The sequence below is a fragment of the Aotus nancymaae genome, unplaced genomic scaffold (genome assembly GCF_030222135.1).
Source record: "Aotus nancymaae isolate 86718 unplaced genomic scaffold, 86718_ANA_hifiasm-v0.15.2.pri h1tg000062l, whole genome shotgun sequence".
In the NCBI taxonomy this organism is placed as follows: Eukaryota; Metazoa; Chordata; class Mammalia; order Primates; family Aotidae; genus Aotus; species Aotus nancymaae.
In genome coordinates, this window is record NW_026988476.1 from 41,798,325 (window position 1) to 41,821,152 (window position 22,828).

General features: G+C 38.7%; 1 protein-coding gene across 1 annotated transcript; it reads right to left on the reverse strand.

Annotated features, from left to right (window-relative positions):
• Positions 1-211: 211 nt before the first annotated feature.
• ARPP19 (cAMP regulated phosphoprotein 19) lies at positions 212-22,778 on the reverse strand. Its single transcript, XM_012442196.2, has 4 exons — positions 22,729-22,778; positions 22,440-22,494; positions 10,047-10,169; positions 212-5,325 (listed from the first exon to the last, which is right to left on the reverse strand). Exons 2-4 carry the CDS (start codon positions 22,482-22,484, stop codon positions 5,155-5,157), a joined length of 339 nt encoding a protein of 112 aa, XP_012297619.1. The 5' UTR covers positions 22,485-22,494; positions 22,729-22,778; the 3' UTR covers positions 212-5,154.
• Positions 22,779-22,828: the final 50 nt, after the last annotated feature.

Consider the following 22,828-nt stretch of genomic DNA (forward strand, 5'->3'; position numbering starts at 1 on the left):
AAGATCCTGGCCAAGCAGGCTGCCTTGCTTCCTTCTCCCTTAAGTGTTTCTTGTCCTTTCTCTCTTTAATTCCTAAGTTTTCTCTTGTATGATCTAATTGAGGTGTTATCTCCTCACTATTGTGGCTTTGTGGAGGAGCTGGGTACCAGATGTCTCTAGTCAGCCATGTTGAAGCCCCTTCTCTGTAATGTTTCACAAATAAGATGAAGACTCACAATCTGAAAACATTTAATCCTCTCTTAAGTACAAAGCCTTTACTAATGCAAAAAAAAAAAAAAATCAAAGATTACAAGTCAATTTCTTTCTGCATACAGTAATAGCTGAAATGTAAAGAGATCAACTTCAGAAAGAGCACACTGAAAAACATACCACTTTAAGACAAAACTTCAAGTTAAACCAATAGAAATTAGGTAGATCCATTTATTTTTTTAAATACAAGTATAATTTTGGAAGGGCTATTTGACAAATTCAGCATTAACTGCCAACTCTATAGACATGTTTAACAAAAAAACAAAAACAAAAACAAGGCATTTACTCTTGGCCCTTTGAGTACAGGTGAAGTGTCCTATTGCATCACAAGTGGTAGTGATGCAGTAACAGATCCAAGGGCGTAATACTAAAGATGTTTTTTTCCAACTGCGATTTAGTTGAAAAATAACATAATACATATTAACGGCTATCAAGATCACCAGTAAGCTGCAAAATACCGAGATGCCTACCTACTTAGAAGGCTGAAACTAGTAAAACAGTATTAAAATCAGTGTTTTTATTCTTAGATTAACAATGACAGAACAAGGTATTTTGATTCCAATTTCATAAGGTGTGGTGGGGACCTAAGAGGAGATATTGGGGAGACTGGCAGTGTGTGCTGAGTTGGAGTTGGGAATGTGGCTCAAATTTGTCAATATTCAGATTAGGATATTGTTTTAGAAAATTTTAAATGTGTCCTAAATTGTGGCATATTGAAAATAATATTAAGGATCAATGATTCATTAGTCCTAAACACAATTTAATGAGTGCCATCAATGGGCTTAAGAAATAAGCAGGGATGGGGGATGGGGAGGCAAAATGAGGTGAAAGAGAAAATGGAAAGTGGAAAATATGCTTGAACATTGCAGAATGTGAAAAGGCCACCAGAGAAACTGCTTTAGTTATCATTCAGAAGTGCTCTTCCAATTGGCTACCTGCTCCTGATCACCCAACACCAATTTTAGAGCACAGGAGCAGTAACCCCCTTTATCTGCAATTTCTTTCTGTAGTTTGTTACCTGAGGCAACCTTGGTCCAAACATATTATGTGGAAAATTCCAGAAATAAACAATTCATGTTTTAAATCACAAGCCGGCTGGGCGCGGTGGTTCATGCCTGAATTCCCAGCACTTTGGGAGGACAAGGCAGGCGGATCACCTGAGGTCAGGAGTTCAAGACCAGCCTGGCCAACTTGGTGAAAACCCATCTCTTCTAAAAATACAAAAATTAGCTGGGCATGGTGGTGGGTGCCTGTAATCCCAGCTACTTGAGAGGCTGAGGCAAAAGAATCGCTTGAACCCAGAGGTGGAGATTCCAGTGAGTGAAGATCACACCACTACACTCCAACCTGGGCAACAGAGCAAGACTCTATCTCAAACAAAAATATTAATAAAAATAAAATCAATCACCAGCTATCCTGAGTGATGAAATCTTATCATCTCCTGCTCTGTCCTGCCCGGGATGTGAACCATCCCTTTTTCCTGCTTACCCACACCGTATACTACCTGCCCCTTAGTCGCTTAGCAGCCGCCTTGGTTGTCAGATTGAAAAAAACATAGTCTATAAAGGGTTCAGTACTATCTGAAGTTTCAGGCACCCACTAGGGATCTTGGAATGTACCTCCTGCAGATAGGGGGAGCCGACTGTATTATAAGGGGTTCAGTACTATCTGAGGTTTCAGGTATCCACTGGGGGTCTTGGAATGTGTCTCTTGCAGATAAGGGGAGACTACTGTATTACATTTCAGCTTCCATAAAACTTTACTCATTTGGATTACGAACACAAGCCTGATTTAGTAAAAAATATCCATAAATAATCAGAGGTATAGTTTCATTCCATCAAGTAAAAAGAGCAACTAATTCCAACTGTTGAAGTAGTAACAAGTAAAGGCTTCACCAGGCTTGCCTTGATGAATAGTTAAGACATATTTTTAGGTCAACAGCACAAGATGATTGAATAACTTGTATGCTACAAACATGCTGCTTCCACTCATCAAAACAACCGAACAATCCTTACCATTCCAACTTGCTGAGAACCATGTCAGATGTTACCTTCAAGAATGAAATGTTTCTCAAAACTGTTCTATCAAATGTAGTCGCTATTGGACATTAAAGTGATTTCAGACTTTAGCCAGTTTTCATGAAGTATTTATCTCCAACTTTAGTTTATTCCAACATTAATTTATGATAGGACAGTTATTAAAATTAGCCATTTCTCCGACTGTAACTTCGAAATCATAAGAAATGGACAATTAAGCTCACTAATCAAAATCTTGATTCAAGTGATGATTCAGTAGCTTACAAATGTCTTCAATAAACTGAGCTTTGAGGCAGAACATAAGACAGAAAAATCTAAAACCTCTCTATCCCAAGCACCAATAACGGAGGCTAAGCAATTATACCTACAAATCCTTAATGGCAGGTCTCTCCTAATGAAAACACCTGAGATTTAAGCACTGTGACTTACACAAGGCAGGTTGGCTTAATGAGGAAATTTACTTTTAATAAAAAGACAATCAGCAATATTTAATTTTGGGCACTTAGCATTTCACAGATCCTCAATACGTTTTGAGGTAGGTCAAATATTAAGAGCGTATTTTACAAACAAAATTCAAGCAGATGTTTTGTTACTTGTCCCCAACCACAGGAGCAGTTCTATCATGGTCTAATCTTTCAGATTAATCTTTCGTGTGTGAATTTAATGGTAATCGCTTGCATATATTCATGAAAACAAAAGACTAGATACAGAAATTCTACTTTGGGATATTTTAAACTTCTTAAATTGATCCTATAATGAGTATATTATACTGGCTCTCATTACAAATATATATATATATAACTGATCTTTACAATTACAGATGAGCACAGGACTGTGTTGCTTTTCTGCCTTTTGGGGTGAGTAGAGCAGGAAGATAATCACCAGGCTTTCCTCAGAGCACTAGGCAGCCTTTAACTGAAGGTGGTACGTTTGAGGCACCACTGACTATGATTTGGGATCATAGGAGAGCAGGTATACTAATGGAACCAGGATTCAGAAAAGATGCCTGGATCCAAAAAGGGGAGGCTCTCTCCAAGTCAAAGATGAAGAGAAAAATAGTAACATCTCAAGCTACTGATCCTGAGCATCATGCTACAGCATTACAACTACTTGTGAGAGGAGCTCCTACAAGAACAGTAAACTTGTCCCAATAAAATCTGTTAAAGTTCTTACTAACCAGATAGGCCACAAGTAAAACTAAATTGGTATTTTATTAAAGCAACATCGATAGAAGCAAATATCTAAACATTGTTAAGTTTTACCTGTCATGTATATTATTCTCACTGTCACAAGCCTAATTTAATTAGTTTGTCATAATTCTTAAAATAATTTCCCCAAATTCAGCTCATCTTGACACAGGTTCTTGAGCCAGCATTCTGAACTGTTTCATTATAAAGCTCGTTTTAAGCAATTGTAGAATATTAGTAATAAAGGTTTAAGAATAGTTAACTTGAGCCTAGGAGTAAAGCTGCAGTGAGCTATGATTGTACTACTGCAGTAGAGCCCAGGTGACAGAGCAAGATCCTATCTCAAAAAAAAAAAAAAAGAGGTTATTTAACAACTAAGACATTCAAAGGAAAACATCATTACTGTAATGTGTTATATAAAAGAGTAAGGATACAGACACCTAAGCTTCCATATAGAACAAACAGCCCAATACCATTTGAGTCAAAGAACAAAGCGGCAGGGGTGGGGTAGGGGAGGCAGGTGGCAGGGAGCATGGAATGCAGAGTATTGAAGCCTTTTACTCTAGTGTCTCCAAAGTTGAGTGTGGAAGTAAAAAGTTTCTACATTTAAAAAGTTTATATAAATTATATGAATTGCAACTTTCATACAAATCAAAATGAAAGGTTCTGCATAGGACAAAAGATATGCCTAAGCAACATATCGTATTTGCACAAGGCCACTGAATGTCATGGGTAGTAGTAACAAATGAAAAGCTTAAGTCTATGGCAGATTGAACTAAGATTTCAGTTTGGTATTCTATAAGCCCGAGATTGTAAACTACTGTTATTATACAAAAGCTGTAATAACTTACAGAGTTTTGTGTAAGAACTCTTGTGCTTCTGGTTGGCACATTATCCATTTTTTAAATATGTGAAATTAATACAGACATTTGTGAGAGGTTGTGCAAAACTACTGTATTTACAAAAATGGCACAAAAGTGAATTCAAGTCAATGCACATGCATACTTCATTCACATCTTCAACAACAAAAGGTATTCTAACTCTACAGAACTGAATAAGAGTATTAGCTTCAACGGCAGCTGTTAAGAACTAGAGTCACATAAGTTACACCAGAATGGGCAAATATTGCCCAAGTAAAATTCTACTGTTAAAGCTGAAACAGGTTTAAGGCCATTCAAGTTCAAGCACAGAGATACAAATCTTTCAGAGCCCCATCTGGTTGGTTTGAAATATGTGACCTTTCTTCTAACTTGTGGTCTTAAACTTCTGTTTTACAAAATCCAAAAGGTAAATACAGAATAAATCAATACAATAGATTATATTAAATAAGAGTAACATACAAAGCTATAATTAAGATGAAGTAATGAAAGCCAAAACATTAAAATTTTAAAACTTGCTTGTTACTTGTTAGAACCAGTACTACACTAGGAGTTAGGTAATATATACAGTTATTTTCAAGTAGATTACTTATGTTTCTCTAACACGTCCTCTTCACCAGTGCACTGTTAAACTAATCAAAAACTCTACACATGTATATTCCACATAGCAGCACACACTACTGCTACCTGCAAAGCTGTCAGTCTCAAATGACTTAGTGAATGAAAGGAAATAAAAAGTAGGTAAGTAACATATTAAGGAAAAATAATGGGAATTAGCAGATTCATGCAGTTCAGCTCTTTTAATCAGCCGGCCAGCTTGCTAGCAACAAGGGATGGTTTCCGTTGAGGAAGGTCCTGTGGAGTGGGAATGTGGTCACCAGTGACCTCTGTCTTATCCGGAGCTGCAGTAGGAAGTTGCTTGTTCTTCATTTTTGCTTTAGCCATGTTGTAATCCCCAGAATCAAAATATTTTTGCTATAAATAAAAAAAAAATTCACATTAGAGCTTAGCAATTACTGATGCAAACCCACACTGTCAGTATAAGGTTGGTCTAAAAAAATTTAAACAGAAATATTAATTAGATGAAATAGCTATGTGTCTGTATCGTGTTCCAGCATAAGTCAACAGCTGAGAAGCCCCCCTTCAGGCCGGGTGCAGTGGCTAATGCTTGAAATCCCAACGCTTCGGGAGGCCAAGATGGGCAAACCACTTGAGGTCAGGAGTTCGAGGCCAGCCTGGCCAATATGGTGAAACCCCACCTCTACTAAAAATACAAAAATTAGCTGGACGTGGTGGTACGTGCCTGTAACCCCAGCTACTCGGGAGGCTGAGACATGAGAATTGCTGGAACCTGGGGTGCAGAAGTTACAGAGAGCTACCCTGGCCTGGGCGACAGAGCAAGATTCTGTCTCAAAAACAAAAAAAATCCCACATAATTATAGTCATTAAAACTATTATTTATAGTTCCTGGTATTCTGTCATTTAGAATAAATGTTTCTGCAAGAATTTAAATCATATTTATTTGAACCAGAGCAGTTCACCAAAATAAAAATTAAGGTAAAAACATAAATATCAGAGTAATGAAAGAAATAAACTCACTAGAAATTATTACTTAAAATGTACATCCCTACCCTACACCTCTTCCATCTTTCACAGAGATACTAAGTATTACTACTGCTTTTTTTAGTTGCCCTTTGTCATCAACATGCAAATTGTGAAGAGAGCTAAATATCAACATCAATACAATCAATCTACTTGACTTCTAGAGTGAAAACATAAATTTGCATGGGTTCTGACTTACACCTGTCATGCTGAGCCCACCTTTACTGAGTGCCTGCTATACATGAGGTACTATGTGAGAGCTGGAATCAGATACAAAGTCAAGTAAATCAACAATTACAGTACTGCCTTAAGTATGCACAGTGCTGTGTGGCGCTCAAAGCAGGAGAATCTAATCTTAGTCTTGGGTTGGCAGAGGAAATAATCCAGGTATAAAATGAGGGCTTGGACAAAAGGGAAAAAAACAGGTAACATTTATGGAATATCTTCAGGGATACTTCTTGTGGTAAAACAAAATAGCTAGGAACTCACAGCTTAGTTTAAGATTGCTGAGCGGCCTGAGGAAAAAGTCTCACTGACTGCTTTATTCCACCATTCTTTGATAAGCCGAACCTAGCCTATGGCCCAAAGGCCTAAAGATAGAAACTGCTTTCATGTATTACTGTATATGTACCATACAAAATAGTAACAAGGAACCTTGGACCAGGCTCATTTAAAGCATGCTGCAGCTTCACTTCTGTGTTTCAAAACGAGCAGACAGAAAACCCTTGAAATTTTGATGTACTGCATTATATTAAAAAGCTACTTATGAATTTTGTAGCCTCTAGAGGAGAACAAAGCCGCCTGCCAAATTTCTTTTTTGTCAAAAGCACAAACTGAGAAATTTAACATACATGTAAGTTTTAGGCAGATTTCCCCACAATGTAATAAACTCAGTTTCTAATGATAACAATTTTATAGTAAGCAAAAGTTCATCACAAAGGGATCTCACTTAACTGTAGATTAGTCTACTCTGCCTAGGGGAAAGGAATTAAATTCAGTGTGACTAGAGATAAAACTAAAATCAATGTGTGACAATCAGAATTGCCTTACAAAGGAAAAGGTTACTGCAAAAGGTGGCAAATCCTCACAGAGATTCAGCAAAGACAATGATACAACAAAGACACCAGAGAAAGAAGTAAATGCCTTAAGGTAGAGAAGTGAGCTAAATTGTTTCTGAAATTGGGATCCACAGATAACAAAGATAATGACATTAGTTGTCTTTAATAATCTCTAAATTTCATGAGTTGTAATGAAAGTATTTAAAAATTAATTATGATCTAGATGATAAATCTTATAAAAGCTTCATCTCACCCAAATTTATAGGCCATACTTACATTGGCATTTACAACTACACTGACACTAAGTGATCACTTAAAGTGAAAATGTTCAACTGTAAAGCCATGTTTCTTACAAGTGGATTCTCTGTTTTCTTGGGACTTCACAACCCGTACAAATATGAAAAAATAAAAACCAAAAGGAAATAAAAAGAGTAAAAATGGGCCACACAGCTTCTTGATATCCCTCCCAGTTCTGATAATCTATGTAGTTATGCGTACATGGTCATACTGTTAAAAGCCTAATAACAACAGTAACCTCATAATAACATTAATGAGTACAACACAGAAAGAGACCTATTACAATAAATCATAATATCTAACCAAACCTTCTCAAATGGAGAAGCTACTTAAAGATGCTAAGGTAACTTGTCAAGTTTGCTAATTAGTGACAGAGGAAAATTGAAACCCAGAACCTGTGATCCAGAGTTTTAAAAAAATCAAAACTTCATATAAAAAATGGCTGGGTGTGGTGGCTCATGCCTGTAATCCCAGAGCTTTGAAAGGCTGAGGCGGGTGGATCACCTGAGGTCAGGACTTTAAGACCAGCCCAACTAACACGGTAAAACCCTGTCTCTGCTAAAAATACAAAATATTAGCCAGGCGTGGTGGCATGTGCCTGTAATCCCAGCTGCTCCGGAGGCTGAGGCAGGAGAATCACTTGAACCTGGGAGGCAGAGATTGCAGTGAGCTGAAATCGTGGCATTGCACCCCAACCTGGGCAACAACAACAAAATTGTCTCAAACAAAACAAAACAAACAAACAAACAAACTTTATTTACTGACATTCTGCTACAATACAGAATTATTCAAGAGCTTACTTCTCAAATTCTATATACTTATTTCTTGATTCAGTGGCATTTTCTAATATTTATATCTGTAACACCAACTTAAAGATATAATGTACATAAAATCTGACCTGAAGATACTTAAAAAGTAATAAATAGTTGAAGCTAGAGAGAAATTACAATGACAACAGCCCCAATATTGGAAGAAAGCCTATTAGTCAAAGTTATGCTGGAGATGAGCAAATAAAACATTTCCTAAACAATAATAATCAAATCAAAATAATTTAATAGCCGAAGATTACATAATTTATCTCATAACTAAAAACACAATCCTCATTCTGCTTTTTCTATTTATCCCCCATATTATGATCTTTATGTTTTTAAATAACTGCATACTGTATTTTGTTGACTTACTTCAATTTATTTAGTCATTTCTCTGCTGTTGAATAGTGGTGCTACTACTAATTATAGTTAAAGCTATAAGGAGGATCTTCCAACTTGAAGACTTTTTCCTTGTACTGAATTATACCCTTAATTATACCCTTATAAAAGATTAATTTACAAGAGATTATTCATTTGAAGAACGTTTTTATAAAGCTTGATCCATACCCCTTTAGAAACAAGTAATAATTTTAAATGTTTAAACACAACAAAGAGTGTATTAGTTTCATTCAACTTCAACCTTACCAACAGGTATTATTTGAAACATTTTTGTAATTTAGTTGTGTAAATACTATGATGTAATTGCATTTCATTGATTTCTCTGTTTATTGTATTTCCTGTTAAAATCCGTTATCTAGGAGCACCTTAAGTGTTTTTCTTGTATACTTAAAAGTTCCCTTTTGTATATTTAAAAGTTTCTTTATGTATTTTAGATATTAACTATCACTTACTTCCCTACTTGATTATATATTTTATGGTATAGGAATTTTACATATTTATAAATTTGCTGTAATTATTCCTTGTCACCCTACTATTTCAAAGCTGTGAATGTTATTCTTTCATATGAGATTAAAAATACCATTCTATCTTTTGCCACTTTAAAACAATCCATATGTAACTAGAGTTAATACACACATAGACATGTTTTTTTCTTAGCAAGCAGCTGATACCAGTATATGAATGTATTTAAGGAGAAACATGATTTAGCATCTCACTCAACAATTATCTTCCATAAGTAATATTTCATCCTTTTCTGTATAGTAAATAATTTGAATATGCTTAAGCTGAAGATGGAACTCTCTAATTTTTTATGGCAAAGGAAGGGGTCACAGGACAATATTTAGGGAACAAACAGGCCAGGATTATCTCAATCTCATTATTGAGAAATAATGGTATCTACCTCACAAAGCATGGCAAGAGTTTGAAAATATCTTCAGCAATATGGACTATTAAAATGGCAATGTTTAAATTCTATTAGGGTAAATTTGACTGTGAAACATATATAAAGGAGATAGTTGGGCTTTTATAAGTGATTATTTCATCCAAGTAAGTATTTTAAGTCTTTGAATGTTGTGTGGGAATCATCTGCAAAACAGATTCAAAATCTGTTTCAAAATATGGGCAGAAGGATAAAGACCAGCTTCTGGATAGTGGTTACTTTTGGAGAGATAAAGGAAAGGGCTCATATATACATACACGGTAGCTTTCAACTATATCTACAACATTATCTTTCTTAAGAAAGATAAAACTGAAACACGGCAAAATATAAACATTAAATCTGGGTTGGGGTACCTGGGTTCTGTTATATCTGTAATATTTCTACAAGCTTTAGTTTATTAAAAATGCTGAAGAGTTGTAGATTCTTATGCTTATTTATAAACAGTGCAAAATATTGAAAAAACCCATTATAGATACATATACACATATGTACATTAAAGTACAGCGCTATACGCACAGACATTCGTTTCATAATGCCAGCATACTGAATTTGTAGGGTTTAAGTATCTGAAAATCACCAATGAGAACTTACCCCTTTCTGCAATCGTTTCCTTAAGAAATCTGAACCTCCAGGCTTTTGTCCCAGATGAGGATATCTTGCTTTTAATTTTGCTTCTTCAGCTTTCTCTGGACTAGTTACTTTATCTTCCATTTCCTAAAATAATTTCAAATAAATTACTTCTTTATTACAACTCAGTTATTTAAAATAATTCACCTTTAAAAATCTGGATTCTGAATTCTAGTTGTTAAATGCCAAGTACCACAGCATCTGACTAAGAAATCAAACCCAGAAGCCTTTAAAACATCTCTATCTTGTTTTTCAAAAGATCCATGTGATAGCTCTATTATAGCTGTGATGCATGTATAACACCCCACACACTGGATAAAAATATCAAGATAGCTCAGCTCTGAAGTCTTGCTTCCCATTACTTTTCCAGTCATGTATAATACATTTATAGTTAGTCACCTTCTATGGAACTCTTCAGTTCTTTGCCTATATTTAGAGAATCTTCCTAATACTGTTAAAATATACAAGATTTTTTCTATTTATCCAAAATTATGTATGATTTGAAGTTACTTAGATTCTTTACTAGAATTAACAGCAGCCTCCTTAACAATACATTTCTCTTGAAGAAAGATGATCCAGATATTTGTTTTATATTTTTAATTTTAAATAATAGAGATGGGTATATCTCACTATATTGCCTAGGCTGGTCTTGAACTCCTGGGCTCAAACAATCCTGCCTCGGCCTCCCAAAGTCATAGGATTACAGGCATGACCCAACATGCCTGGCTCATCCTGATATTTTTAAAGAACAGAAATATCATTTTTGTCTTCTTTCAATATCATTGCCTAACTTTCCCCCATGTTTAAAATGACAAACTCTGTTCATATCAAACATCCTATTCTTTAATATATCAAAATCTGTTTTCTGACAGGACTATCAATTTCTTCTGTCTATTCTCTTTGAACATCAGTCTTAATTTAGTCTGCTTTCTTTCAAAGTGCTATATTTTATAGAGGTGCAGTGTTTATTGCTTCATGGCAAATACTGCAGAAGAATGAATCAAGAAAAACAGGCTGGGCATGGTGGCTCACTCCTGTAATCCCAACACTTTGGGAGCCGTGGGCGGATCACTTGAGGCCAGCAGTTTGAGACCAGCCTGGGCAATATGGACGAAACCCAATCTCTGTAAAAAATTTTAAAATTAGCTGGGCATGGTGGTACGTGTCTGCGGTCCCAACTACTCAAAAGGCTGAGGCAAAAGGACTGCTTAAGCCCAGGAGGTTGAGGCTGCACTCCAGCCTGGGTGACAGTGAGACCCTGTCCCAAAACAAAACAAAACAAAAAACAAACAAACAAACAAACAAAAAAAGCTGTCCTGAGATGAACTGGGCAGCTGGCAAGGCACATTTTCTAAGTAATGGGCTCATTTCTGCACATTAAATCAGCAAAATCACATACCTCTGCATATCTTGAGCCTTCCAGGTTACTTAGGAATAGTCAAAGCAGGAATGTTAAATCTATAAATGTCAAACCTATGTTCTTATACAGCAAGCAAATCATTTATCCAAGAATTGAAAAAAAACTTTATAAAATTTTGGCATATATTTCACTCAAAATTATATTCATATATTAAAAAAAATAGAGATGATGATCCTGTTTCCCTTACTTTTTTATCCACAGGAAGGAAAAAAATTAGAGGTCAGGTTATATTGCCCAGGCTAGTCTTGAACTCCTGGCCTCAAGCTATCCTCTCATCTCAGCCTCCCAATGTGCTGGGATTATAGGCATGCACCACCATGCTCAGCTCTCATACATGTTTTATAATCAGCTTCACTGACTTTACCTATTGTCAGTATTTCATCCTGAACTGCTCCTTCATGTTTTAGATCTTCTCATTTTCAGTCTTGGAGAATTTTGAGAAAAAAGCTGCTGCTGTCAAATACTTTGTTTCCTATGGAGCCTCTTTTTATGTTGCAGATTCATACATTTATGTTATCTCTTTACAGTGGTCACATCATTCACTCACTTGATGTAGACAAAATTCAATTATGTGCACTTAGCCAGAAATAGAGAATTTAAATATTAGTCGTGATTCTACTGGTCATTTCATTCAAGAAGGGTATGCCCCAGAGAGGTAAAGTATGAGGCATGTGATGTAAACCTGCTATTCCCACGTTAGTCTCTTGTTGGGTATCTTGCAGAGCTTACGTACATCAACATGCTGTTTATCACTGCAGTGTTTAAAATCTCAGCCCCTGTAACACAAGCCTATTACCTCAGCTAGCACTCAACTTAAGAATCACCCTAACCATCTGTTCAAACAGCGGACATAAAAGTGACTACCTGCTCTACTGAGAATTGATGGGGCAGTCTCCAAAATGATTATGCCTTCTCTAGAATTTTGTCAAGCATGATTTTAGGTATACGTGATTTTTTGCCTAACATTAGAACCTAACCCCGTGTAAGATATGACCACACCATATTCATCACAAAAGCCAGAAAAATAAACACAAATGTAAGATTACCAAGTTTAATGTAGGAAGGTGGGATGAGTCACTGCACAGCTTCTCTGTGGCTCAGCCCTCACTGCAGATATCTACTGCAGCCCAAGTGCTGCAATTTAGAAGTGGAAGTGGGAGAAGAAACCTACTTGGGTTTCTGTGCACAGATGGTTTCAAATAATACTGGCTGAAAAGGACCCCAAGCTAACTGTCACCCTTTAGTCCCTGCACCTGCAAATTAAGGGTGTTCTGGAGTCCTACATTTCCAATAAAAATTCAACTGTCTTGAGCCTAGGAAATGAGAGCTCTCCACTTCTTCCTTTGATTCGAAATAGTTCTCCGAATTGAAAACTTCTCTGAATTCCTTAAAAAATTTTTAAGGAAAATTGTATGGTATGTAGGTAGCAACCTACTCTAGTTTCCAGTGTTTCTGCAGGTTTCCTCCATTTGATACATCAAGGAAAACAATTCTGGCATTCCCTGATTTTCTTTTGCTTGAGACAAGAGTCTGTTCTGTCAACCAGGCTGGAGTGCAGTGGCATGATCTCAGCTCACCACAACCTCCGCCTCGCAGGTTCAACCAATTCTCTCGCCTCAGCCTCCTGAGTAGCTGGGATTACTAATTTTTGTATTTTTAGTAAAGATGATGTTTTGTCATGTTGGCCACGCTGGTCTCGAACTCCTGACATCAGGCAATCTGCCTGCCTCGGCCTCCCAAAGAGCTGGGACCAAAGGCGTGAGCTTCTGGGCCCTGATACATTCCCTTATTGTATTTTTTTTTTTTTGAGACAGAGTCTCGCTCCATCGCCAGGCTCCAGGCTGGAGTGCAGTGGCGCGATCTTGGTTCACTGCAATCTCTGCCTCCAGGGTTCAAGCAATTCTTCTGCCTCAGCCTCCCGAGTAGCTGGGACTACAGGTGCACAACACCACGTCCAGCTAATTTTTGTATTTTTAGTAGAAACGGGGTTTCACCATGTTGGCCAGGATGGTCTCGATCTCTCGACCTCATGATCCATCTGCCTTAGCCTCCCAAAGTGCTGAGATTACAGGTGTAAGCCACCGCACCCGGCCGCATTCCCTTATTTTCTTAATAAGGAGTACACTGATATATTAAGCATATTCAATTCAATTAAAAAATGTTTTGGGCAAAACAGCATCTACAAGTTGCAAATGTCATTTATATTTAGAATGAATTTATAACATGTTCTAGAAAAAAAGCCGGTTCTTGAACTTTCTTGCCAAATACTTCCTAACTGGATTCAGAATTTCAGTTGCATTTAACACTGAAAGGGGGAAAAGATATTATGATCTAATCTAGATTTTTTAACGTAGTAAATATCATTAAGACTTCCACAATACTTTTCATGAATCCTACAGAAACATTCTACATAGGTAGGCAGTTCTAGGACCTTAATGATAAGCTAGTTCAAGTGCTTGGACATGCATTAATATTCTGACAGTTACTGGGTTCCTATTAGGTTCTGCCAATGGCATCTATACCAGATTAAAAGGCATAAAGGAAAGAATCCATTCTGCTCCTGGTGATGCCACCACCACCAACAGACAGCAGTCACCCCTGTGAGCTCCTACATAGGGACATATAGCAGATAAATGGGGGATATAGTAGCAGCTACATGACAATGGAGGCAAATGATGGTGAACTCTGAACAGTACTCATCCTTGCAGGGTCAAAGGCTTTCTGTAATCCTTACCTCTAGAAACATCATCTCCCTCTCTTTTGTGCCTTTTCTATTTTTATTTTTTTGAGACACAGTCTTGTTCTTGTTGCCCAGGTTGGAGTGCAATGGTGCAATCTCGCCTCACCCCAACCTCTATCTCCCAGGTTCAAGTGATTTTGCTGCCTCAGCCTCCTGAGTAGAAGGGATTACAGGCATGTGCCACCATGCCTGGCTAATTTTGTATTTTTAGTAGAGATGGGGTTTCTCCATGTTAGTCAGGCTGGTCTGTTCCTCTATTCTTTGTTATACTTTGTAGCCTTATTCCCTAAAAATCATATTCTTTCCTGTTTAAAACACACAAAGTGGTTTCTGCTCCTGTCTCCCAACAGGACACTGATAAAAGCAGGTAAAATAAAAGATTTATCCGTACAGTCATGTTCAAAAATGCTAATTAGGCCACAATTCAATGTGACTTCATGTTTCTGGACCTCAAGAGAATTCCTAAACATTTTCTTAAGCTACAATGAAAACAAAGGGGAGATAAGCAAATAGTTATGTATTTGCTTATTTTTTCCAAAAATAATCACAGAAAGATGAAATCATAAACCAGTTAATCTTTGGGTTAACTAGGTTTGGATGTAAGGGATAAAGGGCAGGAATGACTATTACTAAACAAAGAAACTGGTACATATGCACATATAAGACAATATTGTAATTTTAATGTCTTTATCATATGGAGGTAAAAAAGGAAAAATATCCTATTTAACAGTACCATATTTTTAGTTTAAGTGTTCTATGGTCCTGTATAATTTAGAAAAGGGCTTATATGATTAGATTTAGTTAAAGGGAAAAAGAAAAAAAAAGTAAAGGTCTTATATTCTTAATTTTTACATCTTGTTAAGAATGCATGAAAAATTTCAAGGGAACCAATTAAATAGCAGAAATAAAAAGGAATGGAGGGGAAGGCAAGAATGGAAGAAAAATTTTAAGGACCCAAAAGAAGCAAAAAGACAGGAGAAACAAATCCCAGTATATTAATAACCACAATAACCATAATGAAGCAATAGACTGTCCATTTAAATACAGTAGCTGAATTAAAGGAAAAAAATCTAGCCACTTGTGGAGTACATATAAAAAAAAATCTATAAATAAGGACATAGGTTGAAAGTAAATAGACTGAGGGTGGGTGGTGGTGGTGACAAACCAGGCAAATCCTTACCAAAACGGAACTAGTACAGTGCACCTATTTTTTTTTTTGGTAGTTACATGGTCTTCCTATGTTGCCCAGGCTGGTCTAGAATTCCCGGACTCAAGCAATCCTCCTACGTTGGCCCCCCAAACTGCTGGGACTGCAGATGTGAGCCACTATGCTGGACTGTGCCACTAATAAAATGGCAAAATATGTAAAGCAAAAACTGACAGAACTACAGGGAACAAGTGGCAAGTCCAGTACCATGGAATTCAACATACCTTCCTCAATTATTGATAGCTATAAAAGATAAAGTAGTTAAGATACTTGATTTTAATTTTACACCTAACAATTAGGAAATGCATATTCTTCCAGAAATACAAACGGAAAAACTAACACTAGGCTATAAAGCAAATCTTAACTATTTTCTTCCAGACCACCGTCTACAACTGCAATTCCTTAAAGTCAGTAACAATAAAAAATTATGCATCTCTAATATTTAGAAATTAAAAACATACTTCTAAGTAATTCCTGGTTAAAAAAAGAAAGCATGAGAATTAAAAAAAAAAATAGTTCTAGACCTACCTGGGCAACACAGTAAGACCCTGTCTTTACAAAAAAATTTTAAAATTAGCTAGGTGTGCTGGCACATGCTTATATGCCTATAGTCCTAGCTATTTGTAAGGCTGAGGTGGGAGGGTCACTTAAGCCTACCCTGGGAGACAGAGTGAGACCCTGTTTCTTTAAAAACAAACTAACAAGACCCTACACATACCAAAACTTGTGGGATATAGCAAGTATCCCTGAAGGGCTTATATCAAAGAAGAAAGCTAAATCTCACTGAGCTATGCATCCAATTTAAGAAGTCAGATAAAGAAAGGAGCCCAAAAAATATGGAAAATTGAGACTCCATGCCCAGGCTGGAGTGCAGTGGCGCGATCTCAGGTCACTGCAATCTCTGCCTCCCAGGTTCAAGGGATTCACTTGCCTCAGCCTCTGGAGTAGCTGGGATTACAGGCGCCCGCTACTGTGCCTAGCTAATTTTTGTATTTTTAGTTGAGATGGGGTTTCATCATCTTGACCAGGCTGGTCTTGAATACCTGACCTCGTGATCCACCCACCTCAGCCTTCCAAAGTGTAGGATTACAGGCATGAGCCACCGCGAAGAAGTATTTTTTACAATTCAAATCTGGTTTTGAAGTTCTATTCGCCAAGAATACTTTGTGTTACACAGCAATTTTACTACATTTTAGAAATAGATGCTATAATGTAAGTGGATTTACTTGGGTAAGTAGCTTCTAAATTGATAATGGGGGCTGAAGGAGGCAGATTTCTGAACTTTTGGCTACTGGCTGCAAGTTGGGGAAGGAACCCAGGATATGGTAACACAGCCGTGTTTACACACAGATACATGTTTACGATATATCCGAAACCAAACCAAAAACCTTAAGAACAGTATTTTAAATAATAGTATTGCCTTGCCATGTGCATTTTTGAAAATTGTACAACTGAAATACATCAGAAATCCTTTCTGTGAGTAGGTGGGGTAATAGTCATAAATATATACACATAAAAAGGATATCCTAATAACTAAAGATCATTTTGTAGTCTACTATAGATTGATGATCATTATGTCTCAATGACTGACACTACTTTTCAGCCTTCAGCAGAGAGTTACACAGCAATATCAGCAATAAAAATCTGACTACTGTAAGCAAATTCTCTATCTGCTCAGCAATATGTTCACTGATGCATGGATTGATGAATAACTAGAACAGATTAATGAAAGTCAACAAATCCTTTGGGATATTGCCAGGAAGGTACCAATACTGTATCAAGCTCTATGGAAAATTACTGTTGTCATTCTATTAAGTCATTATTTGCCCAGTGCCTAGCATTTAATGAATATTCAATAAAAGTTCATTCATCTGAACTTGTTTCCATAAAGCTATAAAGCTCAGAAACTTTTTTTTTTTTTTTTGAGTTGGAGTTTCGCTCGTTACCCAGGCTGGAGGGCAATGGCGCATCTCGGCTCACCGCAACTTCCATCTCCTGGGTTCAAGCAATTCTCCTGCCTCAGCCTCCCGAGTAGCTGGGACTACAGGCATGTGCCACCATGCCTAGCCAATTTTTGTATTTTTAGTAGAGACGGGGTTTCACCATGTTGACCAGGATGGTCTCGATCTCTTGATCCACCCGTCTCGGCCTCCCAAAGTGCTAGGATTATAGGCATGAGCCACTGCGCCTGGCCTAGCTAAGAAACTTTCTACACACTTGGGGATTTCACCATCAGCTCATCTTTAATATTTTATGTTATAGTAAACACAGCTTCAGGATTAGAAGTATCAAAGTCTTACACAAACAAAAGAAGCAACCGTAACAAACTGTTGTATAGCATACTGCTAAGACAGCTAAGAGCAATATTTAAAAACTTTTCTTAGGTTTCCCTCTAGGAAATCAGTGGTGGCAGGGACCAAGCGAGCTTGTTGTTCACTCTGAATAAAAATAGAAAACATGGACTAGTGTGGTGGCTCACACCTGCAGTCCCAGCTACTCGAAGGCAGAGGTGGGAGGCTAGATAAGTCTAGGAATTGAAGGCTGCATTGTGCTATCACTGTGCCACTGCATCCCAGCTTGGGCGACAGAGCAAGACCCTGTCTCAAACATAACAAAAACATTCTTGAGCCTTTAAAGTAACAAAATACAGTGTCAAAAGAGGCCCTAAAAATACCAATTTGAACTCCTATTTTTAAAATACTGAAGCCTGGGAAAACAATTTATATCTCTTCTTTATGACTGATACATTAAAATAATTTAGTCAATAGTTCTTTTCCTCTTCTACCACTCACAAAGGCACCAATATGCATTTTACCTGACAAATAATTTTGTTGAGAGCTTTACTATAGGTATCCTTTCCAAGACATATTAGTTTGACTAGTCTTACAACCTCTAGAAAACCTGCTATTGAGATCTTTAAAAAAAAAAAAAACTAAGGCGGCAACACAAACGAAAAAATATATATACATATCCCTGTAGTCTCGTTCAGGAGTTCTTAAGTGGGCTAAGTCAAGGTTTTCATCCCACCACAGTCTATCCTTCTCTTAACTGTAGTACTAGCATTGTCATTTGTTTTGAAATAGTACGATGGCAAAGGTTTTAACAGAAAATTTCCGAGGAAAATCCAATCAGCCATTTTGTAAATAATGCCAAGCACAATGTTGAGTGCTGTTTGAGATAACAGATATATAAAACAGGGTCCCTGAGCATAAGCTGTTCACAGTGCAATTAAAATTACCATCTTTTTTTCTTTTTTTGAGACAGGGTCTCCCTGGGTTGCCCAGTGGTGCCATCAAAGCTCATTGTGGTCTAGACCTTGACCTCCTGGAGGGCAAGTGATCCTCCCCTCAGCCTCTGGAGGAGGTGGGACTACAAGTGTGGATTGATTATTATTTTTTAGAGATTGGGGTCTTGCTATGTTGCCCAGGCTGGTCTCAAACTCCTGGCCTCAAGTGATCTTCCAGCCTTGGCCTCCCAAAGTGCTGGGATTACAGGCATGAGCCACTCGGCAGGGCCAGAATTACCTGTTTTAAGTTCCCACTTGCCTCTTCTCCTCTCTAGGACTAGTATACATGCCTTTGTTAGCTTACTCATTGATAGATCCATGAGGTCTGTGCTCAAAACTTTTAAATGTTTTATTGTCACTTTAGTGGTTATCTCAAAGACAAATATAAGCTTATTCTGGGACATCTGAATCACTATGTCCCATCTAAGTATGCTATGTGGCTTCTGCATCTGCACTTTCTTTGACACAAACTCAGCAGATTACACCAACTGTCTAGGAAAATGAGAAAAGAATGGAGCTGAACTTAAGATGTGACTGTACCTATGACTCTGGAAACTTAATGACCCCATAGCTTACTATAAAAGGGGAACTGAGCCACCACATGGCCTAGAGGAGTGTTAACAAACTAAAAAACTCCCTTAACTTTTAACAGTTGCTGCCATATTCCTAATATATTGGAAATTTAGTTTCAGCAAAACACCAAGCACACAATCAAAAATTTAGACTGGCTTTGTTTGTATTTAATCTATTTTAGTTTAAATTTTATTTAAAATGGAGTCTCACTCTGTTGCCCAGGCTGGAGTGCAGTGGAGTGATCTCGGCTCACTGCAACCTCCGCCTTCTGGGTTCAAGCGATTCTCCTGCCTCAGCCTCCTGAGTAGCTGGGACTACAGGTGCGCGCCACCATGCCCGGATAATTTTTGTATTTTTCAGTAGAGATGGGGTTTCACCATATTGGCCAGGCTGGTCTCGAACTCCTAACCTCAAGTGATCTGTCCACCTCAGTCTCCCAAAGTGTTGGGATTACAGGCATCAGCCACAGCGACCAAGCCGGACAACTTTTATTTTATTTATTTATTTTTTGACACAGAATCTTGTTCTGTTGCCCAGGCTGGAGTACCGTGGTATGACCTCAGCTCACTGCAACCTCTGCCTCCTGGGTTCAAGCAATTCTTGTGCCACGGCCAGCCAAGTAGCTGGGATTACAGGTGCGGGCCACCATACCTGGCTAATTTTTGTACTTTTAGTACAGACAGGGTTTCACCATGTTGGCCAGGCTGGTCTCCAACTCCTGGCCTCAAGTAATCCACCTGTCCTGACCTCCGAAAGTGTTCGGATTACAGGTGTGAGGCACAGCACCCGGCCTCTTAAATTTTTAAAAATATTTTTAAAGTAGCTCACTGTAGCCTCAAACTCCTGGTCTCAAGTGATCCTTCCACCTCAGCCTCCCTAGTAGCTGGGACTACAGGGCTACAGGCATGCCATCACAGCTGGCTAATTTTTATTTTCTGTAGACACAAAATCTTGCCATGTTGAGCAGGATGGTCTCAAAGTCCTACAAGCAATCCTATTGCCTCAGCCTTCCAAAGTGCCAGAATTATAGGCGAGCCACCATGCCTGGCTGTTTAAGTTTTAGAGTGGTTTACAAGAGATAAGAATTTACACTTATTTTTTGTTTGTACATATTTAATTGCATCCTAATACAAAATAGGAATCTGGTTTTCTCCTCTTACCAAGGGTGCACACACTACTCAAGATAGAGAAAGTGACTTAGCTTTTACTCCCTGCGGGCCCAGCTATCTACCTTAATTCTTCAGAGGCAACAGGCAATCTACCAGTAAAGTATAAAGGTATTTTTCGCTGAATACTTTGGCTTTAAGTGGAAGGTCAATTGGGTACACAGACAATAACTCAATTTTTTAGGTCATCAAACTATCTTCCAAATAGAAGAAACAGATGATTTGGCCGACAGCACATAGAAGTGACTTTGCATATTTTCTTCACGGTTAGGGACACTATCCATGCCACAGACACTTAGAATTTACAGCCAATCCTCAATTTAAGAAGGAACATGATATTCCTAACACACTTTGGTTGGTTTCAATGACAGCAGCTAAAGTCAAAACACCTTAAATGTTTAATGTAGACAATAAGAAAAACGTTCGAGCTACCCTTAATATTGTTAAGAGATACATTAGGCTTTTCCAAGTCAAAGTTTTACACTCTAGAAATCAACACTGCATTCTTTGGCAACATACTAATAGAACTTACCAAAGGAAATTACGTAGCACACTATTGTGCACCTTAAGTTAATGCTAAGTTTGATGTCAGTGTTTACGGCAAAACACCAGATAGGGACTTGTTATTTTTCAGCGTTGCTAAATTTCAAGCAATAATGAACACAAACATTTTACAATAAGCAGCTGATGCTTAATACTACTGTTAACACTGCAATCCTTAATATTTGTACTTTTTGCCCCCCAAATCATTTTTTTTTGGCAATGTGTAAAAATATCTATTTTCACTGGATATTCTCAAATAATGTCGTAACTTAAGCTATTATCTATGCTATTGTTGTTTTCTTGTTTTTTCCTTCAATTACTTTAACATCCTAACAGAACCACACAACTCAAGTTAACACGGTTTTAAGAACATACGGAATGGGCTTAGAAAACTAACCCAATTCCCAACCTAATGAGGACAAGTGCAACATTAAGCAGAAACCCGCACGAAGGTCAAACATTAGACCAAAATCGTACTTTACAACACAACCTGATTTGTAAGAAAAATTATTTATTAGGAAACAAAGATACCTCGGCCCTTTCTCACTTCTCGGCCAGTCATACCAACCCAAGAGGGCAGGGCGGCAGAAATAATTATAATGGGAGAGACAAACGCTAGCCTAAAGATAAATCCTTTACGTTCGTAATTTGAACCAGGCTGACACTCTTGGCCTATTCCCCTACATCAAGAAGACACAAGTGCGTTTACAAAATATTCCCATGTTTCCAATAAAACCCTGATTAATTTCGTGAGTAAAATTTTTAAATTCCACCGTTTCGATTTTTAGTCAAGTACCGTAGGTGAGTCCCATTCACGGAAACCTTTTTGGACGCTGACTGCGCTTAACACTGACACGTGCCTGACCTCCTCCAGGCCTCACCGCCGCCGCGGGAAGCAAGCGCTAGTATTCGGCCTTTACAGGTGAAGACACTGAAGGCCGGACTTTACTCGCTGACGGTGGTTACACCGGTTGGCCCTGAAATGCCAATCCCGGCCCACATCGCGGCCCGCACGCGAGGCACTGCCTTTGGAGTGAACCGCACGCTTATAAGTCGTTGGAGAGTTCTTCAAAGGAAAAAAAATAAAACTTCCTAAGCAAATTGAAGCTCGCAGAAAAACTTCGGCTCTCCGCCCAAGGACTGCGTCCTGGGGTCTCGCATAAATCTAAGTGACTGCGGAACACCCGACCCACAGAGGCGTTGGAAAAGGCACGATTCGGAGAAAACGCGGGGCACGTTGGAACTCCCAATTAGTCGGCGCTCATCACCAGCCAGTGACGGCGGGAAGCCAAAGGTGGGGCGCAGGTGCCTCGGCCCCGCATCCCGGGCGCGCCCCTCCGCCCGGCGCGAGCAGGCCGCCCGCCAGACCCGACCCTGGGCAGGGCCCGCACCCTGGGCAGGGCCCGCGTCCTGCGCACTCACCTTCTGCTCCTCCGCGGAGGCCGCCTCGGGGACTTCCGCAGACATAGTGCTCCCTCTGCAGACGAGACGCCGGGAAAAGATGGAATTAGCGGGTGGCCGAGGCCGCCCGGCCGCCGCCGCCTTAGGCCCGCCCGCCGCCCGGCCCAGCTCTCCCAACGCCCGCCGGGCCGCCTCCGCCCGCGCAAATGGCGGCAGTTTTATGATGACACGGAACCGTGGGGCGCTCTGCCGGTAGAGGCCTCCGCTCGCCGGAGCCCGCCTGCCCGTCTCGCGCCGCGCCCCAACCTACTTGACCCCGCTTCTCCCGCTCGCTGTTGTCCAAGCACTTCCTTTTTTCCTTCAAAGGTCGCGGCTCCCGCCTCACCTCACATCCGTCTGTGGCTACCGAA